The 16,550-nt window shown below is 32.3% G+C and overlaps 1 protein-coding gene across 2 annotated transcripts in view; it reads right to left on the bottom strand.

The window, feature by feature from the left end:
• The window catches only part of DACH2 (dachshund family transcription factor 2), a 688,009-nt gene that overhangs the window by 120,757 nt on the left and 550,702 nt on the right, over window positions 1-16,550 (bottom strand). For both annotated transcript variants that reach the window (XM_006905924.1, XM_006905925.1), the window contains one exon: window positions 11,085-11,257. In XM_006905924.1, coding sequence (XP_006905986.1) covers window positions 11,085-11,257 — 173 coding nt within the window. The remainder of the gene's footprint in view (window positions 1-11,084; window positions 11,258-16,550) is intronic.

Here is a 16,550-nt window from a genome sequence, read left to right as displayed (position 1 = left end):
CCGTTATACCACATCCTTTTACTCTTTGAAAAGACTAGTTCATCAGTTGTGAAATTCAACCTAAAGTGACATGATTAAAAACATATTCTCAAAAAATTATGGGTATACACACATACACATACACAAACACCAATGCAAGTAATTTCATATATGAAGTCAAATTATTTTTTTGCCTTCACTATTGTATAGTCTGTTATTCTATGCCAAAATATATGCATAAAGTGTAGAACATTCGGTATTTGTCCTGAATTCTAACTTTGGAAATTTGCTTATGGTTATATAATTCAATGAACTACGTTTATCTCTAATGGACCTCTGAATGAATGCACAGGAATAAAGTACAGCAGTTACTGAGAAAAAATAGAACTGAACAAATAAAATCTCTGCACAATAGGAATTATATACATAGCAATATATGTTGCCATAATAAAAAAGAAAAACAATTTGAGTGATTTATAAAAGTTGATGGTTTGGAAAAGCAAGAGAATCCAACTGACAGTGATACTTGCTCTTGCTCCCTATACCAAATAAAAAATAAAAGCTCATTCTAAATTTTTTTAAAAATTGAGGACATCTAAATAAATAGAAAATGCTATGAATGAGAAAAATACAATGCTATAAAGAAATATCCCCCAAATATTTAAAATTAGCATATGATAAAATAATATGAACTCATAATTTTCTTAAACTCCTTTGACATTTTTAACAACATGTTAGGTGAAACAATAAACTAACTTTGAGAATATGATTTAGAGGGGCAGTAGCATTTTGCATGAAGTAATTAATATTTTTGCTTTAAGATTTTATAGCCTGCACTTTCCAAATTCAATCAGGCTTTAGTTCATTATTATTGCTTTCCTAAGGCATTGCAAAAATCAGACTTTTTTTTTTTTTTTTTTACCATGTAAACTACATTAGATGAGTCCAGATTTCAGTACCTTCTATTGATTAACAACTAGGTGGGTTTAAAAAATATTCCGTGTGGAATCGGGAATGTGTAATTTCTTCAAAAATAATAAATATTTCTATGAACAATTTATTTTTTGCAAGTAAACAGATCCATGTTTCAGCCCTGTAGTCAGTATATACCTATTTAACTACTTAACTGCAATGTGCTTTGGTTCATTAGGTGGCTACTGCTGTGTCTCAGCCTAGTTAAAATTTCACAGCAAGTTAATCTGTTTTATTACAATGAGAACACAAGTGATAACATCCTCACCATTTAGCAAATACAGGGTTAACAATATTTGTAATAAATCAGTAAGAGTGTTTAAAAAGGAAAATTGCAAATCTAAAACTCCAATCATTTTTGCTCATTGATGACTTCATTTTACTTGGCATTTATGACATTTACGGCCCTGTTACTCTTCATGTATTTTATCTATGCCTCATAAAAAATAGCTGTAGCTCTTCGGAAACATAGCAGCAGTCTTCTCCAGATTCGAACAGAGGAGGAACCTCTCCAAAATTGATATACTTAATCAAATCTCTATTTCCCCCTGAAATTAGTAAAAATATCTCAGATTCTAGAATACATTTATATAGCTCAAGGCTTATGCCTAAAAAGAAAAAGCTATTATAGAAATTGTTATTAATTAGTACATATTATCCTATCTTCTACCATACAATTGCCTTTCATGGGGGATATATCACAAATGGTAAAAAAAGACCTTCATCATATTAAATAATTTGAAAGTACATTTGAACCCTAATAAACAGCAGGGTCAATGCTTAGAAAATTGAGTTTTATACAAAGTTTAACTCAGCCAATTTGGTTTAAGGTTTAGTTTACTAGCACTAAAGTATCAATTCTGCCCATTTTTATGAAGATCCTTTAATTCATCTCAGTACATTCTTTTACATCCTTGAAAATATGGTAGTAAACACAGAACTTATTAACAGACACATATTAAACATGTATTTATATGTATGTCTACATGTGTAGTTGACTTTTTTGTAGTTGTCTTTTAATAGCTACCATCTCAATGATAAATTGTGACCTCTGATGTTTTATTATGTTGAATTTTTCAAGCATTCGGTAACATTATATAATATAGAATTTTTTTTTAATTTAATTGGAATTCAACTCTCACTGTAATTACTCTTACAAATGTTAATTTATTAATGAGCTCCTAAAGGACTTAATGGCATTTCACTGCTGAGGACTGGCTTTTGTGTTCCTTCTGTACTGTCACCAGAGTTCTTCAGAAGCAGAACAGATTGTAACTTGACAGACTTTAATAATAAAATCTGGGACAGAAAAATTAAAAAAAAAATTGTTCACTGTTGCTGCTAATTTAATTTACCACTAATTCTGAGGAAGAAATTGATACCCAAATTTGGTATCTCTGAATACTATTAGAAGCATGACACTTCATAGATCTTCGTGAATCAGTTTAAGAATTAGTCTGTGTTCCACAATCACCAATTTGCAATTATATTTAAGTTCACATAGTTGGATATGATAGGGGCTTTCCTGAATTAAAAATAAATAAATAAATAAACAAACAAACACAAAGAAAGAAAGAAAGAAAGAAAGAAAGAAATAGGATAATGATTGATATATATAGCCCGATGCCACTACCTTCAATATAAACCTACTCTGAGAACCAAAAAGAAAAAGGAAGGAAGGAAGGAAGGAAGGAAGGAAGTAAGGAAGGAAGGAAGGAAGGAAGAAAGAAAGAAAGAAAGAAAGAAAGAAAGAAAGAAAGAAAGAAAGAAAGAAAGAAAGAAAGAAAGAAAGAAAGAAAGAAAGAAAGGGCCAATTGAGAATGCAGCTGGAACCTGTAACCATGAAAGAGTTAAAAAACCACAGGCATATCCTGTTTGTGATCTATGTATTTGGACAAACGACCCTCACTTCTTTAATGTGATCAACTTGTTCTGGAAGAGGCTGACAGCTTAAGGAAATCAGGCATAATATCTGTTCATAGCATGTAAATGGGAGAATAAATAGTTCTGTGGGAAAATGCATGACTATCAAATTATGTCTTGGACTTGGACCTCTACCACCCAGCCAAATAAACACATGCGCACACACACACACTCACACGCGCGCGCGCGCGCGACCCTCAATTCTCACTCAATACATCTTTATCTCATGTTCTAAAAGATAATAATCACTTTGTCTTTCCATTGAACATTTAGAATAAGACTCAGCTAGTAATTTTTCAGTGAATTTGAATTATCACAAAATATCCTCTCTTTGTTAACTAATTTTAGTACCAGATGTTCACATGCTAATGCCACTGCCTTGTGACCATTTCCTATCAATTCATTAATTGCCAGCTGCTCAGGCAAACAAAATACACAGCTAATCAGATGGTATTGGTAAACAGAAGTAACAGCTTCCTACTTAAATTTCTTAAATTTGTTATCAGAGAAAACTATGGCACACTGATATTATAAAGTTCCACAAATACAGAACAAATGCATTATAAGATTTCTAAATGTCAAATAGTAAATAGATTTTCATACCAGTCAGGTATTTTAACAATTTTTCCGTCAGTATTTTTTCATGTTCAGTGATATAACTGAAGGATGGATAGCCTTGCAAGCCTAATGATCATAATGCAATTTCCATCTTATGGTATAGCTATGTTAGTTATTAGCTACACATGCTAATGACTGAGCCAACAGTAGAAGGATCTGAGTCAGAACTAAAAACTATGTGCCTGATGTAACAATATTCTCAAACTAGTTTCTGGCATATAAAACAAATAAACAAATAACAGCAACAAAACAATAGCATTTGTTTGCAACTTGTAATGCCTTTTCTCATTTTAAAATTAAAATCTGTATCACTAATGATCATCTATATTGAAAACCTCCTCAAAGCTTAATATCCAATGAATCATTAGTTTTCATTCATTTGTCCAACAAACAATTGTTGAGTGCCTAATGTACCTGTTGGAGACAGAAGGAAAGCTTATGGGTGTTTTCATATGGCCTATAGACGCTAATAGTTCAAACTAAAGATGAAATAATCCACATGTAAACATTCAAAGATAATTTAAATAAAATTCAAGTTGAATCAATTTCTTTTTCCCCCCTCTTTAATTCCTACCTTCACCCCACTTCCAACCTTGACCTATGGATGTTGCTGTCTCCTTTTTTTAAGAACTGGATCTCTGAAGGTGGGGCGTCTCCTCCCACATACTTGCAGGGCACAAGGTGCACCTGGGGCCTGGCGCACCCGGGGCCTGGCGCACCCGGGGCCTGGTCCATGCCTCTACCTGGGGAACGGACCCAGAATCTTCTATATGTAAAGCAGACGTGCTAACCACTACACTATAGATGCACCCCCTCAATTTCAATATTAGACTGGACACCCACCCCTCTCCAGTCCCCACCAGATCCCTAACACATTTTTTTAGTGGCATCAAGATCAAAGCAGTCATTACAGGTAAATAAATGTTCTCTAGAGGGAGGGCCCAGTACCTGTATATGCATTTAATGGTGGGAGAACTCTTGGTCCCAGTACAGTTAAGAGGCTGCACAGAGGAATGTATATAGGAGAAGGTACTTCGTCCTCAGGCTAGCTCTTGGCTATGATATTGGTTTGTACTTATTACTATTTCTATATGGATTCTTGAGCATAAAAATAAATAAAATAATATTATCTAATAAACACTGAGTACTTACTAGATGCTAAACAATGCTTTGTGTTAATAAGCTTTATAACATTGAGTCTCACATTAACGCTACGAGGTAGGTACGATTATTATCCCCATTTCATTGGGAAATAGGCAAACTGAGATACAGGTAGGTTACTTTGGTAAAGTAACATACCGGAGAATGGTGAAACCAGGATTCAAATACAGACAGCTAGTCTGGAATCAGGGCTCATGTTCTTACCTATTATGCCATACTGCCTCTAATGAAATATGCTTCTTAATATCTCTTACTTAGCTAACAAACAATGATAGCTCTAGCCAAAACAAGTATGTAATTCTATAAATCCTTTTGGGGTTAATAATAATCCTTATTAAGTTTATAAATATTTGTTTCATTGTTGTGTTTTGATAAGATAATATAACACAGTCCTTTATACATATTAAACCTTTCCTAAATCAGTGAATTCGGTGTTCTTGGTCTTTGTTTTCTAACAGAAAATGATTAAAATTATAATAAAGTAAGCCAATATTCAGGAATAACTATCAATTCTGGCCAACTGTAAAGCTAATTGAAATATACTTGCTATTTAAAAAAAAAATCTGTGTTATTCTTTTTTCTGCCAAGATTACTGGTGATGCTGGACTTTTCATCCATCCTATTTAATATGCTCTAGAACACTTTTTCTCAATAAAATTTTCTGCAATAACAGAAATAATCTATACTTGTGTTGCTTAATATAGTAGCCACCAGTAACATGTGACTATTGAGCACTTGAAATGCAGCTAGTTCCAACTAAGGGACGGAAGTATTCATTTTATTTAATTAATTTAAATAGAAATAGCTCCATGTGGCTAGTCGCTATTATATTAAACAGTGTTGCTGTAATAGATATTGTTCTATGCATCTAAGATTCATTGTTAATTGTTTACATTCATGGAGCTGGGGAAGTTTATTAAACTATAAGAAGATATATAATTTCTTTAGAAATCTAAGCTCCTAAAAATCACATCACTTCTCAGAGTTCTCAAAAGCTATGTTTTCTGTCCTACCTGTGAAAAGAAAATAAAAAAAAGACAACAGCAGTGGTGAATGATCAGCCAGGTCTATTTGCCCATGTGTAAGCAGTTTTCACTGCTTAAGGGCATTTGCAAAAATCAGCACATCTAATCACCAAAATTGTCACACTGAGGAGGAATATTTGCACACTGGTAGAAGAAAAAGGTCCAAATGCAATTATGTCCCTTTCAATTTGACATCATTCTAGTTAAGGTAGTATAATTTCACTTAGAAAACAAACTGCTTATTCATTCATTTTTATAGAGATTTCTTAAAAATTTACTTAACATGTTATGTTTTTCTGAAGAAATAGAAATTAGTAGGTTTTGTTTAATGAATATGGGGGAGATTAGCATGGAGAGTTTGATTTGATAAACATATTTCAAGTAATACTTTAAAAAGAGTGTAGTCTTGGAGCCTGTTCAAAGTAGAGCCAATTATTAAATATTCGGTAATTTTGTGAGCCAGGTATTAAACTGTAGTTTGTAATCAGCGTTAGTGGAAATATATACACCATAGAAATTGGCAAATGTTATTAATAAGAGTTTTTTATTTCTTTTTCTTTTGTTTTGTTTTGTTTTTGGAGAGCTGGTTTACAGGCATGCCATTGGATGCCAGCTCAAATATAAAATCTCAAATACTAAACAATGATGTTCGTTATGAGAATTCGAGATTTTTATTTCATTCTAGTATTCAACTTTACCTGAGTAGGCAAATATTAAGTTTATGAGTAAGTATACTAAGTACTGTGTTTGAGTGTATGAACATTAGAACAAACACGAGTAGGCTGTCATTATAAAAATACATATTATGTGAATATACACTCAATCACAGTTGTCTGCATCCAACATCATAAAGAACCTGAAAAATCAGAGACAAATATAGCACACTAACAAATTATATACTAGAAAAATTTTAAGATCAGAGAATGTAGAAAAGTTTAAATCATTATGTGTAGTTGCCATTCTTATGACTCAGGAACTCTGGTCTCATAGAGTATAAAACAAAATCTGCAAAAGCATGTTTTCAAAATAGTATATATAAGTTCAGTTTGTCTATTCAAATTTTAATTAAAAAAATTTACAATGATTAATTCTGTTTGTCTCCCCCTATTAGATTGGAAGCCTTAAAAACCACCTGATAATTAGTAGGGACTCAATCAATGAAAAAAATATATATGGACCCACAAACTTTTTAAACCAGGTATGGGTGTCTGTCTTCTCCTGATTCAATTAATTGTTAAAAAAGTTTGCTTGCTAACAAATGACAAATCAGCTTACCTGAATTACAATGAGAAGTTAACATGGCTTATAGATTAGCTTGACCAGTTTTCTGATGTAGACTCAATTAAAAGAAAAGCAAACATAGAAACAAAGTAGAAAAAAGTGAGATCTATTCGGCATAAAGGAAAATTGAAGCACAGAAATATTAAAATAGCTGCTCCCAGCCTCTTTGATCAGAAATATTTAATGTTAGAAATTAATTATATACCCAGTCATTCACTAACTTGATAGCCTCTATTTATCATATAGTCCTAATATTCACAGCACATATTGCAAGACCTGCTTTCAAAGATAATTGTGATCACAGTATCATGATCATCAGTGACAAGGCACAAGCATCAGTTTAACACAAATCATGCTAAAGAAGAGCAGTAGGTGTTCAAAAGGATTCTGAAACCTTGTTTCAACTTCACAGCATGTTTTTAATTTTATTTCCTTGGACATTTTAAAATGATATAAAAAGAGAGAAAGTTTTACTTGAAAGTAAATATGTGCGCGCACGTGTGTGTGTGCGTGTGTATGTGTGTGTGTGTGTGTGTAAACAATAAGAATTTAAACATATTAAAATGTTTGATAGCTCTACTGGTGAATTCTCATAAATTTTAATAAAACTAAACACACTTTTTTGGATTTTGTTTGGTAATGTGTCCTAATTTCTTACTGTGCATATCAAGTTTCTGATATAGATTTGTTTTTCTTCAGCTGTGTTTTAAATTGTAGAAAACAGAGATATAGCAGAAATACTAACAGATCTTTAACTATAGAGATGCTACTCTAGGCGACACCATAATCACATTAGATTATACATACTATAGAATGAATACTTGTCTTCTTAAAATTCCTATATTGAAACTCTGATACTTAATGTGATGGTATTTGAAGATGAGGCTTTTGGGAAGTAATTAATTGATCATGAGCAGGGAGCCCTCATGTTGTATTATTGCCTTTTTAAGAAGAGGCAAGGAAGTGCTTGCTTCCTCTCTTTCTCTTTGCCATGTGAAGGCACAGAAGAAGTTGGACATCTATCTGCAAACCAAGGAGAGAGCTCTCACCGGGAACAAAATCAGCAGGCACCTTGATCTTGGACTTCCCAGCCTCTATAACTGGGTGAAATAAATTTCTCTTATTTAAACTATCTAGTTTATGGTGTTTTGTTACAGCAGTCTGCCTGAACTAAGATAATATAATACACAGCAAAGAGGATTTTGTGGTCAGGCTGCTGTGACTTTCCCTAAGTCATAGTAGATTTGTCAGAAATCAATTAAATTTCATAGTTAGGATATTACTTTCTAAATATGAAATGTTAAATTTCCTGATCATTCATATTTTGGAAGGACAGTTTATTTCTAAATGGTAAATATAAAAGATCAAGTGACTTCAAATATTTTTATAAAACAATGAGTAATACTAATCAAAATATCTGTTTTTTATGCCAAGCCACTAGGATTAAAAAAAAATTGTAAATGTAAGTAGAAGGAATGTGGTTTTGTTTAAATTTAGTTCCCGTAGACCCCAAGTAGTAATATATGATGAAGTCTCAATAAATAGGTTTGCCTACTGCCTGTAGGATTCAAATAGATCGAACTTTGAAAATGCGATTCACCAAGAAGCACATTACAAACAAATTTATTTTGCAGTACGGATCAACAGAGGTGTGAAATTTCTGTCCTTTATAGTTTGTTATTATACAGATAGTATCATATTGATAATTGTTCTTGAAAGGAGGGGTGAAACTTTTAACATATGAACACCCATTTGTCAATTAATTAGAAGATTTTTATTATGGTATTTCCTGTGAATTATTATTTTAAATCTAATAATGTCACCATCATACAATAACACCTTTGTAAATACAAACAAAACTTGGCAACTATGTTAAAAGCCTCTCACTAATCACTGAAATAACTTTAAAAAATATTTTTTCTTAATTTTCCTATCATCCTCTGATGAAAATATTATACTTCTATAGATTTGTAGAGAATCTTTTTTCAAAAAGGATACAAAATAAATATATTTTCATCTAACCAGTCAAAATAACTTTATGAAAGTAGATTCAATTTTCTTCAGCATAAAATGGTTTCTATGTATTTAGTAGGACTTAAGTGTGTGATTGAATATGAATTTATAAAAAATGATTAAATTTTTAAAAGAAGCATCTAATTTTATGTTTGTGAAGGTTTTGTCTTTTTATAAAAGCTTGCATATAAAATAGACAAATCAGCAAGAAACAAAAATATTGTTTTATTGCTTTAATATGCTAAAATATTTGGATTATTTAAGAAGATAATTATCTTTTCCATTTCTATCATCATCACCACCAATAACCAAACTCTAGTCATGAACCACTTCCCCAAATGTCTCTTTGCTTTAAATTCTACACAAAGCTACCAAAACTCCCATTCAACCAAAAGGTAGCTGATTCAGTTTGAGTTAATAGTAATTAAGAAAACTAAATGAATGACTTTTGAAGAGCCATAAGCATGCTTCTTTTGAAAGTATATTGTTATAATTTCAAACCATGGATGACAATTCCATTAATTTAAACCACACTTTGTTTCTTAATAGATTCCAAGTTTTGTGTGGAGTCATATATACTTAGTAGCCACTCAGTGTCAAAATCATAGGAAACTTATTCCATCTTTTAAATAATGTTTATGGGTATTTTTTTTCCTCTCAAAAAGAATTCTGATTCCCAGTTTATACATTGATCAAATATTCAAATAACAGAGCTCTGATTAGCTAGGGTGGACTAATCCACTGAGAGCCATAGTCTTTATAGGAAGCATACTCATACTTAGCCATGGAAATAGAGAAAACTTAATTAAAAATTACCAATTTTTATTTTCCTTTCCTACACAGTTTGTTATATTTTTTTTTCATTGTTTTAAAAGTTTCCAATACTGGAAACTAATTTAAAATAAAACAAAAATGTCCACAATCTCACATTTCTTCTGCCTTCACTTCTCTCACCCTGATGTGCATCTATTACAATCATATCAATATTGCAAGACCCAGTTTAAATCCATCGACTATAATGCCTTTGTGATCCCTGCTCCCTCTCTTCTCCAAGTGAGGTATGACCTCTCCCTCTTCTAAGTTTTTGTATACTTGGTGATCCTCTATGCTATCCATCACAGTATGTCTTGTTAATGCAACTTATTTGTTGTTTATCTCACATTTAGTTTGTGGGTCCTGGAAGTGAGATATGTATATCTCAAGCATATAATATTTGTTGAATAAAGTAATAAAGAAACAAATCAATGGGTTGCTCTGATTAACTATACTCTTTTGACCCTATATGCCCTTATATTACCTCCTCACCAAAAGGAAAAGTATATTAAACAGATTAGTTCGTGTGATACTTGAAGAGAGGGTTGAGAGGCCATATGACAAACTAATAGGGGACATAGGGAGGGCTTATAAAATATTATTTGTGTTTCATTACCCAATGGTCATGAAATTTTGAAAAACAGCATTCTCATCATGATAATGGTAATGATCTAAATTATTAAAAATATTTGCTAAATGTTTCACAGTGTTTAATCTATATTTTATTAACATTATCTCTAGACAGCCAGTGAAATAAGTAGGATAGATTATTACTATGACCTTTATTTTGCTGTTGAAGAAACAAGTTCACGCAGGTTAAATGTCATATCCAAGGTCATTCAGCTCTTAAGTGGCAAAATCAGAACCAGAACTCAGGTCTTTCTATCTATAAGACCTGTATGGTATATATTATCCTACAACTGCCTTTCAAACACCAAAAGGATGTACAGTGTTTACTTTGTTTCACTCTAGGAATGGGAGTGATTTTTGTATACTTTTCTCTGTCATTACTCTGGCCACCCCTCCCACACACGGTGCTCATGATTGCAAGACAGGAAGCTAGAATTAAAAGTTACATCTGTGGTCATGGAATGAAAACAAACAGCAACAACAAAACAAAAACAAACAAACAGAAATACCTCAGTACGCCTAGTCAGAAATGAAATTCATTAATACTATATGGGAAGCAATTGAGTCAATGAGCTATGTTTATTCTGAAGACATAGTGGTATTGCTAGTATTTTATCAAAATTTACATGTAATTAATGATGTTATCCTTTTCTAAATCATGACTCTTACCTTTATAACAGAGGCCCCAGCTCTGGAGAGTGGACTGTGAATCTGAGCTGCAGCAGCCATGTTGGCAATAGTATTTAGATGGTTCATCTGATTCATTGCCATGGCAACTGATGCAGGAGGTAAGCTGACGGGAAGTAAGGGATGAGGCATCATCATAAATGGCAGATCCAGCCCTAAAAGAGACAGTGCATGTTAAATTATTACATTTGTTATGTTATTTGGACAAGGGAAAATCACACTAAAGTTGATGCTATGAAATAGTAGAAAAAAGTAAATTTGTTCTTGTTGGATTTTTTTTAAATCAAATTTCATCATATTCTACTATATCTTTGGGCAGTTAATATTACCCGTGGGATTTAATATTGTTTATAATTTTTTAAATGTTCATATATCCACAAACTTATTTATCAATATCCCTTTTTCTTTCTCTTATTCTCAAAATATTTATAAGGTGCAATCTTTTTACCCATAAAAAAATTTTAAAACAAACATCATTTTGTTAAACAGAAAGAAGTAACTAGATTTTTAATCATTATAATATGCTGATGTGTCAATAGTTTCTCTCTTAACATTTTACTTAGGAGACATAATAGTGGTGCTAGTAAAGACAGGATATAGATTCTCTACATTCAAAATTACTGAAGAAAGTAAGACTTGGAATGTGTTCTACCTTTTAGTTATAAATCTGTAAAATTTATAAATGCTTATAGCTCCAATTTGAAGCTTTCGACAATAAGGAATAACCCCCCTATCAAATATCAATGTGTTTTCCAGTTTAATAGCAAATTGTAACATTTTTGAATTGTATCTGGAATTATTTGTTTTCTAATGTAAGGTGAAATCATTTTCACACATTTTAAATTACTTAAAGGATTATCTCTCAAGTACTATCCATATTTACACTTGTGGTGGCTACAGATCTGTCATCATGAAAAAAGTAACAAATTAAAATGGTTGTCTACTTATCACTTATAAGATTGGAATTTGTGAGAAAACACCTTTGAGCAGAGGCTAGGGAAAGTTAGTCTAACATTATGGATGTTAATATGGGTATGATGAGTAAACCACAGGACTTTACAATGTATTTTAAACTATTGCCTCAACAGTAATCTTGCGCTCTTTTGGACAGAAGCCCAGAAACCAGTAATCTTTAACAGATGTTCTAAAACATTCTTGCCTATAATTTTCCTAAATTGTTACAGATTATAGAAATTCTACGACGGGCAATGTTTATGTTGGTTTTACACACAATTATCAACTATTAATAACATCCGTTTTCCTCTTTGCCATCCTCTCATTTTTTCATTCTTCCCATATCATAACAGCAAGTGAACAATGATGAATATACTGGACATATACTCAGAAGCCCCCTAAATCTCATTCCTCAATCAACACTAACAGTAATACAGACAAACACTGAAAACATATTTTTAAGACAAAAAAAAAGGAGGCTAAAAGGAAGAAATACTATTAATTGATTTGAGATACACCTCCTGGGTTCAGCAATGATGGTTGAATTAAAGTCATTAACAAAAATAATTCAAAGGCAATTCAATGCAAACAAACAAACAAAAAAACACACTTTCAGATATGGCAGGTCTCATATAACACTAAAGTGATCACCTCAATTAAAGGTACTCCTAAATGAAAATAATTACCAATATTCTGATCGAGACAGCCACAAAATGTATTGTTATCAGAATTACAAAAGGATTTTTAAAAAGCTGAAATTTAAATTCTGTGTGGAATCTAAGAAGGGGAACATACTCTGTACTCCCTATGACCCCAAATCTCCAAAGAATATTAAGTATTTAAAAAATTTCCCCTATTACTTCACTTATGGCTCACTCTCTCTAAATCCCTTTTAGGGGCAATCTACAAAACCAAACTTTTCAGTTATGAAACATTTTTTACTCTGATTATTAATTATCAGAGAAGCCTCAAAAGAGTGCAGACACTGAATTCAAAATGGCCTCTGTACCCCCTTTTAAACTAGAACTGTATTTGCAGTTGGCCTTCTAAAATTATTTAGTTACATATAAATTTTTATACTTTACTCATCATACAGCTTTGCTATAATGATGGAATATTCTATAAAATGTATTAAATTAATCACCATTTATCTTTCCCCTAACACCTTCACTTTATGCATAATAGCAATCATCAATGACCTAAATAGGCTTCTATATATAGTGCATTGTATATTCCCTCTCTTTTATCACAAACTCAATGACAGACTTCAATTCTTTGTGTACTCAGTGTTTTAGTAGCAAATTGATCAAACTGTAAATGAAAAGTAACCATCAGTGCCTCCTTTTATTGCTCAAAATGCTTAAATAAGCCTTTGTTCAATTTACACTTCCCTTAATGGTATAATAATCTTTCCTCATTCTCTAAGATTTTCAGCCTCAATCAGACACCATCTGGCCATATCATATCAACTCATCTGCCTTCTTACAGTCCAATTGACATGCAAACTATATGCAAAGTACAAACAGAAGTTAACTGTCCATGGACAGTTTTAAAATATAATTTATCAAACATTTCGAATGACCACAAAGGACTTAAAAGTTACTCTTTCAGATCATGACCTGCAATAACTGTCAATTGACTATAACACTCTATACTCTAAGCTAATATTTACATTACAGGACAGTTTAACAGTGACTCCACATGAGTTGTACATGCAAAGCATATGCAAATATTGAATTATGTAAGTAAACCTTTTCCTAAAGCTGAAAACATTAAATTGAGAGCCATTGACAGTCCACGAAACTCCAGCAATCTGGCTCATTTAGTGACATGCCAGAAATGTACAGATACTTTCAATTAGTCTGGTAATGAAGATACTTTTTTTCAAAGTCATCAAAAAAATGGGTTATCTCTTTCCTGTCAACCTCAAGGACATGATGTAAGCTACTATAAGCATTATTCCTAACACATCTTAGTGTTCTGCCAACTACAAAACTTTTATGTAAGTTCATGGCACCACCTCTTCCTAGCCATAAAGAACCAAACGTCAGTAACACTCTAATTCTCCCTCTAAAATCCCACATTCATTCAATTTCCAAGTCATGCTGACCTCCATAATATCTGCCACTTCTCCAGTCAGGCATCAATTCCATGGTACTTGGTTGGTATCCTGTCTTCCCGGTAGTTTTTCCTATGCCATTTCATTTGCTTTTCCACTTCAGTCTTAAGACTTTAGTGGCTACTTACTGTCTCCAGAATAAACTATAAATTCTTTGGTTTCATATGAAATTACTCTCCTAGCTTTGATATTTCATTATATTCCTCTATGTATGCTGTACTCCAGATCCACTGGACTATTTGAAGCTCGCTACAGTTTAATTCACCTTAGTCTTCAGTCTTGTTCATGCCCCTCTCTGGAATCTACTTCTCTAATCATATTTTGGGGGAATAGTAAAGGTTCTCCACCTTTTGTAAAAAAATCAACAGACTGTTTTTAGAGCAGTTTTAGGTTTACAAAAAAATGAGGAGAAATTAGAGACTTTCCATATACTTTCTCTCCACCAGCAGTTTCCCATCTTGTTAACATCTTATATTAGTGTGGTACATTTACTATGATTGATAACTCAATATAGATACATTATTACTAAATACAGTCCATAGTTTGCATATGGTTCATTCTTTTATAAATTTTATTTTGTTATTTTCAAGCATACAGTACTTTGGTTAGACATTTATGTAGTTTATAAAATGATCCTCCTAATTGCTCTTTCTCTCCTCTGGCTCTCCACCTAGCCATTACATTAATGCTAACTACATTCCATATGCTGTGCTCCCTGTCCCTGTGACCATCTATCAACTAATTTGTACTTCTTTAATCCTTCACCATCTTTGTGTTACACATTCTATGGCATTTCACAAATATACAATATAATGTATCAGCCATTCCAGTATCATACAGAATAATTTCATTGTCTTAAAATCCCATGTGTTCTACCTACTCATTCTTCTTCTCTTACATTTGACTTTTGCTGTCTCTGGATTTACTTTTTCCTGAATGTCGTACAGGTGGATTCATGCACTATTTAGTCTTTCCAGACTAGTTTTGTTTCACTTAGCAATATGCACTTAAGATTCATCCAAGAATTCATAGCTCATTTGATTTTATTTCTAACTACTATCCCATGGTATGAATGTACCACAGTTTGGTTACTCATTCACCTGTTGAAAGGCATCTTCCTTGCTTGAAACTTTTAGCAATTACAATACAGTCACCATGGACATTGGTATGTAGAATTGTGTTTGGACGTAAGTTTTCAATTCATTTGGACAAATAGAAAAAGCTATATTTAGCTTTTTGAGAAATGGCCAAAATATTTTTTAATGCGCCTGTACCATTTTGCATTTCCATCAGCAATAAATGAGAGCTCCTGTTGCTACATATCCTTACCAGCAATTGATGTTGACAGAGTTTTGAATTTTAGCTGTTCCAATAGGGGTATCTCATTTTAATTTGAAATTAACTAATGACATATGATGTTGGACATGTTTCTATATGCTTATTTACCATCTTTATATCTCATTTGATGAGATGTCAGGACTTTTGCTCATATTTAATTGTTATTTATTTATTATCATTGAATTTTAAGAGTTCTTTAATAATTTTCTCAGTCCTCTATCAAGTATATGTTTCATAAAGATTTTCATCCACTCTGTAGCTTGTCTTTTCATTTTCTTATCAGTGTGTTTTATAGAGCAGCTTAAAAATTTTAATGTTTAAGTCCAATTTATCTTTTTTTTTCTTTAAAGGAACATGCATTTGATATTATATCTAAAAACTCACTGTCAAACCCAAGATCACCTAGATTTGTCTGATGTTATCTTCTTATAATTTTAGAATTTTGAAATTTACATTTATGACCGCTTTTGCCGTGTCCCAAATGTTTTGACATGTTATACTATCATTATCATTCATTTCTATGTATCTCGTGATAGCTCTTTTTATTTCTTCTCTGACTCAGTTATTCTTCAGTAGCATGTTGTTTAATCTCCATGTATCTGTGGTTCTTCTTGATTTGTTTTAGCAGTTCATTTCTACTTTCAAAGCATTTTGATCAGAGAATATGGTTGGTATGATTTCAACCCTCTTATATTTCTTGAGGCTATATCTATATGCCAGTATGTGGTCGATTCTTGAGAATGTTCCATGTGCACTAGCGAAGAATGTATAAGCAGCTGTTTTCGAATGGAAGGTACTGTAAATGTCAACGATGTCCAAATGATCTAATGTGTCATTTAAGGATGTTATTTCCTTATTGATTTTCTGTTTGAATGATCTGTCCATATCCGATGGTGTGGTTTTTAGGCCCCTGCTACGATAGTGTTTTGCTCTGTTTCTCCCTTTAGTTCTGTTAGTAATTGCTTTACCTATTTTTGGGCTCCCTGATTGGGAGCATAGATATTAATAAGTGTTATGTCTTCTTGGTACAAGATTCT

The sequence above is a fragment of the Pteropus alecto genome, unplaced genomic scaffold (assembly GCF_000325575.1).
Source record: "Pteropus alecto unplaced genomic scaffold, ASM32557v1 scaffold231, whole genome shotgun sequence".
Lineage (NCBI taxonomy): Eukaryota > Metazoa > Chordata > Mammalia > Chiroptera > Pteropodidae > Pteropus > Pteropus alecto.
This window is presented reverse-complemented; position numbering and strand designations above follow the sequence as displayed.